The 12,217-nt window shown below is 45.3% G+C and overlaps 1 protein-coding gene across 6 annotated transcripts in view; it reads left to right on the forward strand.

The window, feature by feature from the left end:
* CDC42BPB (CDC42 binding protein kinase beta) overlaps positions 1–11,949 on the forward strand; it is a 102,513-nt gene extending 90,564 nt beyond the window's left edge. For 4 of the 6 annotated variants that reach the window (XM_082216458.1, XM_082216461.1, XM_082216462.1 and 1 more), the window contains 7 exons: positions 2,776–2,873; positions 2,986–3,070; positions 3,583–3,703; positions 3,864–3,981; positions 5,445–5,550; positions 5,635–5,705; positions 10,315–11,949. In XM_082216458.1, coding sequence (XP_082072584.1) covers positions 2,776–2,873; positions 2,986–3,070; positions 3,583–3,703; positions 3,864–3,981; positions 5,445–5,550; positions 5,635–5,705; positions 10,315–10,446 — 731 coding nt within the window. In that variant the 3' untranslated portion in view covers positions 10,447–11,949. The remainder of the gene's footprint in view (positions 1–2,775; positions 2,874–2,985; positions 3,071–3,582; positions 3,704–3,863; positions 3,982–5,444; positions 5,551–5,634; positions 5,706–10,314) is intronic. The other 2 variants (XM_082216459.1, XM_082216463.1) reach the window with 1 other exon arrangement.
* The last annotated feature ends 268 nt before the right edge of the window (positions 11,950–12,217 follow it).

Below are 12,217 nucleotides of genomic sequence, written 5' to 3' on the forward strand. Positions count from 1 at the left end.
CTTGTAGATCATTTCCTTATATCAGAGTATAGCAATCAGACTTCATGATTTGACATGTTATAAAACACAAACAACCTTCAATATAAGTTGGTAATAATTGTGTTCCATTTGCACTGTCCAAGCTTCTCCTTGGTTTAGCTGCAAAGCCAATGACGAAAAGGGACAGGGCCAGATTCTGTGCTTCCAGTACATGGGCTTTAACAAGCTAGAGCAAAATGCTTTTCTGTGAGATGGGCAGTCGGAATAGGTGGTTGCTCTTAAGTTCTGACAATCAGACAAACTGCCTCTTGCCCTAGTAAAGGCTTAATTGTAAGATATGAGCCACCCCCTAAAACATGTACTTCTCATGTTGATAACCAGTAGTTTAGTTCAGTCAACTTCAAGCATAGTGTGTAAATGTGTACTCCCTAAAACATCTGACTGACCTTTTCAAATGTCTTGTTCTAAAAGGCAGATTGTTAACCCATCTTCTCCTAATCATGTGTGAATGTGTACCCTGTTGTGTTGATAGTGCTAGTGCACAGAGGGGGTACTCCCTGCCCTCCCACATTTTTGCAAACCTTTGTTAGCCTTGTCCACAGACCTTTTTTATGGCATGCTTAGTCCTGTCTGGGCTTGTTCTCTTGCAATTTGCTTGTCCTCCCAACTGCGATCTGTAGTGACCACTTCCAAGAAAGCGGAAATTATTCTGGGGGGGGGGGGGGAGAAACACTTGAAACATTGAAACGTTTAAGAAATGTCAGCAAAATCAAAGAGTGGCTTAGACTTGCCACATCTTTTCCTTTTTCTCCCTTAAAAAACAGCACCACCTGAGTCTTCTGTGCTTTAAGCAGCTGTATGGTAAACATAGCTGCAGCAGCTATACCTTTTCCAATAATGAAAAATACTTCAACTGGTGCACATCTCATTCATTCAACAATGTAAGGCACAGGAGCTTGTCCTTAACAAAAGTGCCATCCCTGCAGTAGCTGCTAGCTGTGATGGTTCCAGCTGGAGGCTTGGGTGGGGGGGTAGGAGAGCTGTTGCTATCAGGCGCTCCATTTTGAAAGACCATTGGTAAAGACCATTGCACATTGGAACTATGGGGGAGGGCTCTTTTTCACGAGGGACCCAACCACGCATTGGAAGAAATGGTCTGCTAAGTTTCCTCTGAATCACTTCTGAAAGGGGTTTTCTTGTATAGGAAACTTCCTATGACCATAGCACACCACACTTCCCTTTGGGAAAACCCCATAGCTTCTGGAGTTCACCTCATCCTCATTCAGCGACTGAGTGCAATGACCTTTCTATTCCCCTCACTACCAGGTGCAGCAGAAGAGATTATGCCACACTCCTCCTCCTCGCTTCTCTCCCCCCCTTTTCTTTCTTCCAGAGCAGTTGGAAATTCTGTTTAAACTTTCTAACATACCCAGAATGCCTTCTTCTGAGTAAGGTCCCCCTTGACCCTTCCTCGGAGCAAGGCATGGCAGAGGGGCTGAGGCGGAGAGCCCAGGGGAAGCCATTCCTCCTTCCCTTAGCTTGCCTCTTGGAAGTGACGGCCCTGCCCACGTCTTTCCTTCTTCCTCTGTATTTACGCAGATAATCTTGCCAGTGGAATAGGCATTTCTGCCTTGCTACTGTGTACAAAGACTTGTCAGTCTTGTTCTTCTTTGCAGGTGTCTTTTACACAGCAGAAAGCAAGTCAAATGCATCTCCTAGAAAGTGTGTCGTAGCCAGCTGGTGTTTGGAAACCATAAATCAAAACACCTACTCAGGCAAAGGACTGTATTTTCCCAAAAAGGCAGAAATGAAGGCGTGTAGCATAGCTACACCTCTAACTGATTTTTTTTACATATTTTTCTCATTCTAGATATGTTGCTAGACATATCTAGTACTGTGCCTTTAAAAGCACCTTCTGAAGCAATCTTGGCTTTCCTGTAGCCTTCCAGTCTCTCTCAGAAAAATAAGACTCTCCTCCCATCTTCAAAGAATTAACCCTTTGAAGGCATAGCTGGTAGATAGCAGGGTGGCTTGTTAGGCTGGACCAAGGAGAAATCTTCCAGCTTCCATTTTCTGTCTTTAAATGGGAAGGATGACCTGCCTTGCAGGCTGGTGGAGAAGGGGCTATTGGAAAGGACCCTGCAGATTTAAACTGCTGATGATCTATAATGAAATACTTGCAACAAAATTGCTTGCTCCAGAGAGGCCTGATCTACAACCTACTTCACAACCTTTTTTCTGTATGGTCTGTGGCAACAGAGGAAAGGCCTTTCACAGCACTGGTCCCCCAACTATGGTATATAGTATAGCCACATTGCTATCTTTTTTGTGCCCCCTTAAAAAAAATTGTCCACCTGCTCATTTTTTGTGCATTTTTTATTATTGTCATTGATGGTTTTATCTATTTTGTCATTGTATTTGTGTTGCAATATAACTGATGGCACACTGTGCTGAAAATCTATATAGAATGATGGGAGGTATAAAAAGGGTTTCAAATAGACAAATACCTAAATAGGAATCTGTCTAGGCTGTACCAATGCAGGATGGGAGGGGGAGGGTGTTCTCATGATGGAATGCTCCCTTTACAATAAATCTTTCCCACACGAAAAGCTAAATGTCAGGAAGAAGAGTTCTTAATATGCTGACTGCCAGAATCAATGCCTTTTCATTTACTTATATCAGCGAGAACTAGACCTGAGAGATGGCTTGAGAAACAGTAACAGTTCAAATAATGATGGTGCTCAGTTTTATCTCAGAAGTATGCAGCCATAACCAGCTTTCGTATTTTCTCTCTAGGCTGCAGTCCATTCTATTTAACGGTCTACAGTGAATACGGTGTTGATGTATTTAATGTCAGCACCATGGAATGGGTTCAGACTATCGGCTTAAGAAAGGTAAGTAGCTTGCCCGTACTGTAAAACACAGTGCCTTATTCGTTTCCTGCAAACATCTTGGCAGTGTGTTGAGGATGAATTTTAAGCTTCCCTTACTTTGTCTCCATAACAGATCAGACCCCTAAATGTGATGGGCACACTGAATCTCCTTAACTGTGAACCTCCTCGACTGATCTATTTCAAGAACAAGTTTTCAGGTTAGTGCGTTCGGTCGGGGTGGGACATACAAAGGAAAAGGGATAAAGAAGAGTGGTTGTAATGTGTTGGTGATGCAGGGAAGGCAAGTCGAGTCTGTGTAAAATTACAGCCATGTGTAAAAAATTACAGAGGCAGCCATGGGTGGCTAGCCTCCTTCGCCCCAAGGGCCACATTCAGCCTCGGCCTGCCCTCTAGGGGCTGCATGCAGGTAGTGGATGTGGTTAGCCCACACTCCCCACATGTGTGCATGCAGGGCACAACTCTGTAGATCAGATAAGAGAGAGCTGTAACCCTGCCTCACTCAGCAAAGACTCCACCTAATGCTTTGTAAATTCCTAGGTTCCTCTGCAAAAAGAGCTTAAGGATTCCATAAAGGTCTCCTGCATGAGTCTCCTTCACTGCAGCAGGGCTTGTACAGACCTTCTGCCTAACCCACCTCAGGGCTGTTCTGTTGTGAGGATATACTAAAGAGGGGAAGAACCCGTATAAACTGCATTATGTCTTGTTACAGCAGGAGCCGCCCTTAGCGTGCCGGAGACATCCGACAACAGCAAGAAGCAAATGCTTCGCACCAGAAGCAAGAGAAGATTTGTCTTTAAAGTCCCCGAAGAAGAAAGAATACAACAAAGAAGGTGTGGCTTTACTATTTCTGTTCTCTCTCTCTCTCTCTCTCTCTCTCTCTCTCTCACACACACACACACACACACACACACACACACACACACACCACAGTTGGTGGTAAAGGAGACTCTACTTATGCAAACCCATCATTTAATGTCTTTGTTGGTTTAGGGAGATGCTCCGAGACCCTGAACTCCGATCCAAAATGATTTCCAATCCGACCAATTTCAACCACGTGGCTCATATGGGACCAGGAGATGGGATGCAAGTGCTCATGGATCTCCCACTGGTAAAACTTCTTGTTCCTAGGGAAAGCAGATAGGCAGGCCTATGCTCAGCCACAACCTGCAAATCTTGGGAATGAGCTGGCAGAAGAACTTTATAGCTTGAGCAGAGCGGCTGTTCATTTTCTAAGGGGCAGCTGCAAAGTTTAATCAGGGCTAATATACGTCTTGGAAGGGATCAAGAGGAGGCCTTGGCCATGCCTGCTCTCTCCCCACTTTTCTTCAGCTCGCTTCACTGTAGGGGGATGCAAATGACAGGATAGTTATTCAGCTGTGGGATGTCTTCTAACCCTGGGAAATCAAACTCCCTTTTAAAAGGGGTTGTATCTCCTAGGAACCCCCCAGGTCTTTCCATAGTGAGAGGAGCAAGCATGCAAGCCCAACCCCTGCGACAAATCTTATCCAGGAGGGGAAGGGGAGGGGAGGCAGATGCCTGAGCAGGCTGTGTGAAAACTCTCTTTGAGAATGCCAGCACACGCACACGGCACTGAAAGTAAGCAGGCATCACTGCCAAGAGTGCAATAGTGTTTTCTAAATAACTATTCTCTCCTCCTTCCTTTTTCTTGTTTGTCTTGTCTAAAATAACAGAACGAATTTCCTTCCCCTTCACTCTCCCGACATTCTGCTCTGATATCACCTCCAACAGGCTTTGAGCACGTCTATCACATGAGCCCTATCTCTGCTGAAATCTTTCTCCAGAGTGACCATTCTTCCTCACTGCTTTCCTCCTCTTCCTGTCCCTCCTCTGCTTCTGTAGCAAGGGTAGGAGCAGCTCTTTAGGAACTGGATGGTGACGGTGGGCATTATGCCTCTCTGCCAACATTAAAGAAAAGTTGGGAGGGGGCACTAGCAGTTTGCAGGGAATTACTAACCTGTATATATATAAACTAGTGCTTGCTGCTCTGAATCCTACACTCGAGTTAGCAGGTTGTGCTAAACCCCTACACAGACTAGATTATGGTCCTTCCAACAGCAGGTGGCAAAGGGAAAGCTCGCTGGAGAATGCTTTGAAAGCAGTATTTACTGTTCCAGGTGTCAAATATACCATAGCTCAAAAACAATTTTCATATGTTTGTAATTGGAAAAAACCTTGAGGCATGATCTACAGTCAAACTCCATTCTTTTCTTTACACAGTCTGGTTTACTGGTGAGTTCTGTTATCCTGCCTCCAGCACTTGGAAGGAACTTAGACTGATGACTCAGTTTTGTTTCGCTTGCTTTTTGGGAGGCGGGAGGGGGGAAGGAGGGATAAATTGCCCCCTTGTCGGTTATTTGAATGATGTGCCTTTGTGTTAAATGGCCCTCTTTAGCAAGCGAAGCTTAGTTTGTAAAAAATACCACCATACAATAGCTCTGAAAGCAATATTCCTTCGGTGTTTTAAAAAAACTCTGCTAAATGTTTCACTGAAAAAGAAAATAACGTTGAAAGTGTCTTGTCTAATTGACTGTGGCTACATTTCTGCTGCAGAGTGTCTTACCTCCTTCACAAGATGAAAAGGCTTGTCCTCCCACGACCAACATTTCACGCCAAGTACCTCAGAGAAACAAAAGCTACATTTCGTGGCCATCTTCAGGTAACAGTAGAAATGGATCTATTTATAACCTGCAGTTTTGTAAACCTATCGGAGTGGAGAGTCTCAGACATATTTGCTTTACAGGTGGCAGTGACCTAGGAGCAGCTATGCCCTTGAGGAGTATGTCTGATCCAGACCAGGAGTTTGACAAAGAGGTGAGATCTATCTGTAGACACCCTTTGGTTTCCTCATATTGGTGCATAGCTCTCTATTCAGTCTGGAAAGAGCCTTCTACGTAAACAGCAGCTGTTTGGTTGTTTGTGTATATCTCAAGTGCCAGATCTCAGGTTTCATAGAGCTTCAGGAATCTTGATTCTAGAAGACTCCTTCACTACAAAATACTAGGGAGAAATGTTTTGAAAGCTCTGATTCCCAAGAAACACATGCTCAAACACTTTGTGGGTGTCTTGGCAACAGTTCATAACTGAGGATCCAAAATAGGTGATAAGCTTTAGAACAGTGTTTCCCAAACTTGGGTCTCCAGCTGTTTTTGGACTACAACTCCCATCATCCCTGGCTAGCAGAGGATGGGAACTGTAGTTCAAAAACAGCTGGAGACCCAAGTTTTGCAAGCCCTGCTTTAGAAGAACACAGCCTGGATTCCTTATCCGAGCACTCTTGCCAGCAAGTTGGTCTGCCACCTTGCATAAACTTTAGCAACGTTCCTGGAGTGTTAGAGAGGTTATCAAACAGTACCAACTGCATTTTTGAAATTGGTTCCTAATTCATCAAAACCCAGGAGCTGCCACGGCTGATTTTAATGACATGTACAAGGAATATAAGAGGTTGCCTTGTACTGACTGAGACCATTGGCTAATCTGCTCTATATCGCCTGCACTCATTGGCAGTAGCTCTCCAGGATTCAGTCAAGTTTTTCCAAGCCCTGCTTGGAGTTGCCAGGGATTGAACCTGGGACCTTCTGCATGCAAAGTGTGTGTTCTGCCCTTAGCTACAGCCCTTTCTAATCAAAGGAAAACAATTTTCCCAGTGGAGGATGTCTCTGAGACTGAAATCAGGAGCAAACATAGCCATGCACTGGTTTCCTAATTTGTGGGTTCGCACAAATGCTTTCCTTCCATCTCTTGCAAAATTATTTTTGCAGTTGTATCATAGAATGCTAATACAGCAGTCGCTGGATGGCTGGACCTTTTTAAGAAGCCTGCAGCTTTTAAATCTGTTCTTCTCCTTCTCCTCCTCCTCCGATACCCTCTAGCGCTGTTAGCAGTGGCAGTGACGAGGCTGTTTTATGAATATGTAGTGATTGTAGCCTCTTTGTTAGTGAAGGAGCCATTGGGGACTAAAGTAATGGCCAGTAATAAACAAAATTTAAGGTAGTATATTTCTGTCAGTTTTCAACTGTAGTCATGAAAGTGCTTTATAGTATTTATAAAATGCAGGGTACGCCACAAATGACATGCTCAAAGCAAAACAGACAGGTTGGAGCAGGAGCTGGCATCTTATGTTCCAGTTTGCCCATGGCAGAGGAGGCAGTCCAGTTGCATCAGGCTCTGAGGGTCATGTTTGCCATCTGCTTCCCTCACCCTCCTATTCCTTCCCACCTGTTCCTTCCATTAATGAAGGCGCTTCCAGTTTTGAGAGAGGTGGAATAAAAAATACCTTTAAATAAACAATAGTGCCTGGTGGTTGTCGTGGGGGGAAGAAGCATGTGTCGGGAAGGTGCATATGAAAGGGTGAAAGTGAGCTTCAAAGCATCCACTAAAAACTCCCCAAATATCTGTTGACCCTTGCCACTTTCCTACTGAATACTGCACTAGAGAGAACCGCACTTGTGGAAAGATCCAGCACCCTTTGGGCTGTGGGCTGTCACTGGTGTGTGGTGGTGGTTGTTTTTTAAAATTTCTGCCATCTGCACCTTGGGTCAGCATTCTGTTGATTTTGCCCCATGAGGACTGCAGAAACCACACGGCTGCAGACTCCATCCATGGCGACCCAAACAAGAGGCGAAGCTTGGCAGGGGGTTGGACTCGATGGCCCTTGTGGTCTATTCCAGCTCTATGATTCTTGCAGCTGTAGCCCAGCAGGTTGCCATAAGTGTCAGGTTTTGAGGTGGCATTTTCAGTTTATGCTTACAATAGTTAAGATCAGAGCATGTGAGCTATTGCCTGTATACCAACAGTGCGCTGTGAAACTCGGGGTCATTCTGCTTGGTGGCGCCTTGCCTTGTCACAGCTCTCCCTTAACAGATCTTGCCTAAATGATTGTCTGAAGTTGCTGTTTACACCCACAGCAAAACCTTGCTGATGGTATCTCTCAGTGATATCGCCTTTTAATCTGTTGGCTAAATATAAATTCTTCTTCCCCCAATTAAATGGGCTGGCGCAACAACAGTTCTGCTGTACTTTGCAAAGAGCTAACTGCATTCCAAAATGCTGGGAAAATGTCCAAGCAAATGGCTGAAGTGAAAAGGAAGGGCTACACCACAGAGCCATCAGCAACAAATCTAGAAAATAACGCTGGCTGGATAGGCGCAATTGACTGTCCAGTGAATTCCTCATTTTGGGCTGCCATTTGTGTCTTCCCTGACACCATTTGCAGTCAGAAACCTTCCGTTTCTTTTTTTTTCTTTTTTCTTTTTTTCTTTTCTTTTCTTTTTTGCTGTCAAGGACATAACATAAATAACCGGTGGACAAATTCATCTGCTGTTTTACATAACAGTCTTTGCCCCTGCTTTTCCAAGCTACTCACTACTCACAACTGAGTGATCCTTTCCCCTATCTAGGGTTTGTGGTGGTGGTGTGTTGCTGCTTTTAATGCAAAACAGCCATCCAAGGCTGCTGTCAGGAGCAGGAAGAGAGATGGGAGTGGATACACTGCCTTTAATACTGTCCAATCCTGCCCCACTCCTTTCCCACCTGTGGGGGTGAATTTATGCCCATTATGTTTTCTCCCTGTGGATGAAAGAGGTGCTGCTATGCCCCCCCCCCCGAGAGAGAGAGAGAGAGACTAATCCAAGTTCCCTAACAAGCTGAGGCCCAAACTATATTTGCTGCTTATCACATGCAAGGCTTGGACCCCGAGAGAAGTTCAAGCAACGGAAGGAAGGCTTCTCATCCTCTCCTCTCCTCTCCAGCAATCTCTGACCCTTGAGAAGCCTCTCCGGAAGCATCAGGGCACCATCCTGAACAACGTGGGATGGAGTTCTGGGGGAGAAAGAGACAGGAAACTTTCCGTCCATGAGCTTCCTTAATTTACGGTATTTTTCGCTCTATAAGACGCACTTTCCCCCTCCTAAGAAGTAAGGGGAAATGTGTGTGCGTCTTATGGAGCAAATGCAGGCTCCATGGCTTCAGCGAAAGCAACGCGAAGCCTCCAGAGCGCAGCCAGGAGAAGCCAGGAGAGCAAGAGGGGTCGGTGCGCACCGATCCCTCTTGTTCTCCTGGCTTCGCTTCGCTGGAGAGGTGCTGTGCAGCTTTCCCTCTCTGCGCAGCGCCCCTTCAGCGAAGCAGGAGGAGAAAAGGAAGGGGCTCCGTTTCTCCTGCCGCTTCGCTGAAGGGGCGCTGCGCAGAGAGGGAGAGAATATTTTTTTTCTTGTTCTCCCCCTCTAAAACTAGGTGCGTCTTATGGTTGGGTGCGTTTTACAGAGCGAAAAATACAGTAATTTGTCTTAGGCAGTGGCGTAGTGTGGGGGGTGCAGGGGGGACTGGCCGCACCGGGCGCAACATCTGGGGGTTAGGGTTAGGGGGTGCAAATCCACAGGTTAGGGGGCGCAAATCCACGGGTTAAAGGTAAAGGTAAAGGTACCCCTGCCCGAACGGGCCAGTCTTGACAGACTCTGGGGTTTGTGTGCCCATCTCACATCTATTGGCCGGGGGCCAGCGCTGTCCGGAGACACTTCCGGGTCACGTGGCCAGCGTGACAACGCTGCTCTGGCGAGCCAGAGCCGCACACGGAACGCCGTTTACCTTCCCGCTGGTAAGCGGTACCTATTTATCTACTTGCCCCCGGGGGTGCTTTCGAACTGCTAAATCCACGGGTTAGGGGGCGCAAATTACTTGCCTTGCCCCGGGCGCTGACAACCCACGCTATGCCACTGGTCTTAGGATCCAAGCCTGCCTCTTCAAGTGACTTTGCCTCAAACTTTTCTAAAGTAGGAAGGCTGCAGCATAAAGCACAGAAGGATCTATGGAGAGTGTTTGTGCTGAACACTCCTCACCCCGCCGTTTCTCTTTCCCTCCGCAGCCGCTTCCTAGGACACTTTTTCTCCCATTTTGGCTTCATGTTTATCAAGACAGCAGGCTGGATGCTCTTTGTGCAAGGACTTGGGAAACGATGAGCTCTGGCTTCTGACTGAAGACGGTTTAATGCATAGAAACCTACTAGGCAGCTGCTTGAACTAGAGATAAGCTAGTCTTAAAGCTCTCCTCAGGTTGGGTTGAGGGTCCCCTGCCCCCAAATCCAGAAACTCTGAGAATTTTCCCCCAAGACCATCTAAATGGCTCAGAAGATTTGCTCTCAGACAGCCCCTGGGAACACCACACTTCCTTGGCAGGGCCTTCCGCCGTAGGACTATGCTGAGAAGAAAGACAGGCTTTCTTTTCATCCTTCCTCCTCTTCCTGTCTCTCCCTTCCCTCTTATCACACTGTCAGCCAGTTGTCCACACTAATAGGTGCAATTTGGGCCCAGTTCTTTTGGGAGCTCTTGCTGCACTGCCTCTGTCTCCCATCAGAAGCATCCTAATGGTTTAAGGCACTTGACATGCAGTATTTTTCTTTTTCTTTTTCTTTTCCTTTTTTCCCCCCCAGCCTGACTCAGATTCTACCAAACACTCGACTCCTTCCAACAGCTCGAACCCAAGCGGGCCCCCAAGTCCCAACTCCCCACATAGGAATCAGCTGACGCTAGACGGGTTGGACCAGTCGACCTGCGATGCATAACACTACGGCTCCCCCCTCCCTCCCCAAATCCTGTTTGGGACCATTGGCACCAGGAGCAGCTACTCCACGGAGTATTCAAGAGCCGGAGGCCCGTCTCCAGCAACTGTGCCAAGACTTGATACGGAATTTCTAGTGTTGCACAAAAGTAAATTCTGTAGTTAGAGGTGTAGATTTGGGAGAATAAAAAAAAGAAGGCGCGAGTTCTTTATTACGACACGGATCAAGTTGTTACTGTTTTTTATGCAAAACTGTTTGTTCTTAACCCTATGGTGGATCAATTTCTGCACAGACGTGATATTAATGTGACATACACTACAGGCTTTTGGTAAACAGTCTTCATATTTAAGTTGGAAAGAAAATAGAGAAGAGTCGCTGGTAGTTTTTTTTTTACTACAGTGCGGTGTCAGGAATATTTTTCTATAGGATGATGTAATGTCTCGTTAACAGGAAATCCTTTTAGGGGGGGAAATGGTCCTTTTGAGTGGGAAGTAAAAAGCAGGCTATAAAAGCAGGCTAGTTGCATCCTTGGCTAAATATATTCTAAATATATTCTGGTTGTGTGTTTTTTCAAGTTTTAGGAGAATGATAGGAAGCTGTAGGGCCATTCCCAGCATCAGTAGAAATATGTCAGGAAGTTGAAAACCAAGGTTCTAGTTTGTGGCCTTTTAACTTATTTAGCCATTACATACATTCTCAGCTTTGTAAATGTCCTTCTCCCAACTTTTTAGTCATGTACATAAAACTATTGCCGGTAACATTTTATCCTTACCCTGCTTTTTTAGACCTCTTCAGTTCATCATTAGCCGGGGCAGGGCTTTAAAAAAAAGATGAAAAGAAAAAAAGACTGCTGTGAAACAGGTTTTACTTTGCTTTTCCTGCTACCACCTTCGCGGACATTCTTGTAATTCCTCTTTTTGTTTTGCTTTTGTTCCAGTGTTAAAGATACACTACATTAAGATAAAATAAAATAAAATACGCTAGGGAGCGTTCTCTTGGGATCGCTCCCTTGAAGGCTGCTTATGCAAAGGGATTGTGTAGTAGTACTTAAACCATCGGTCTATCTTGATTGGTAACCAAAGTGGAAACGTTGAAGGATGTGTATATGAGGGTGCCTCATCTTCTCCCCACCACCACCTTCCCCAGTTCATTGTATCCTCGCCTGCATGAAGACCCCATGATTTCTAATCAAAAGTATTGATCATGTAGAGAAAAAAGGAAAAATGCACAGCACACTCCTGTATATTTTGCTACGGCCCATGTGCAGCGGTGACATATTGCGTGTATATTTAATCTCATGCTTCCATGTATTATACATTTAGTAATTTTCCCTCTTCCCCACCTCCACCTCTCCACACCCCCTTCCCGGGGGGCGGGGGGAATTGTGATCATGTTTCATTTAAAAAAGCGTGTGTAATTAATTCTGTGGCTGACATATCCAGTTTGTCATTGTCACATTAGTGTGCCTTCTGTGCCAATTTGATGACAGTTGGATGTCAATTGTTTTTTTTTTAAAAAAATCTGGTTTCTATGGGCTAATGCTATACCAATGGCTAATACTCTTTCCTGAAACACTGTATAGGACATGCACTTATCCCTAGTTTTAAATCAAGTGGCTCTAGTCAACATTTAATCCTGTTACATTAAGTGTTTGACAATACTTGCTCTTTTCTCAGATTCTTGATCAATGAAGCTCAATTTGAGCTGGACACTACTGCTTTTGGGGTTTTCTGGTTTTTACACCTTTTTTTTTAAATGTAAGTCTGAAGTCTTT

This window comes from Podarcis vaucheri, assembly GCF_965113315.1.
Source record: "Podarcis vaucheri genome assembly, chromosome: 1".
In the NCBI taxonomy this organism is placed as follows: Eukaryota; Metazoa; Chordata; class Lepidosauria; order Squamata; family Lacertidae; genus Podarcis; species Podarcis vaucheri.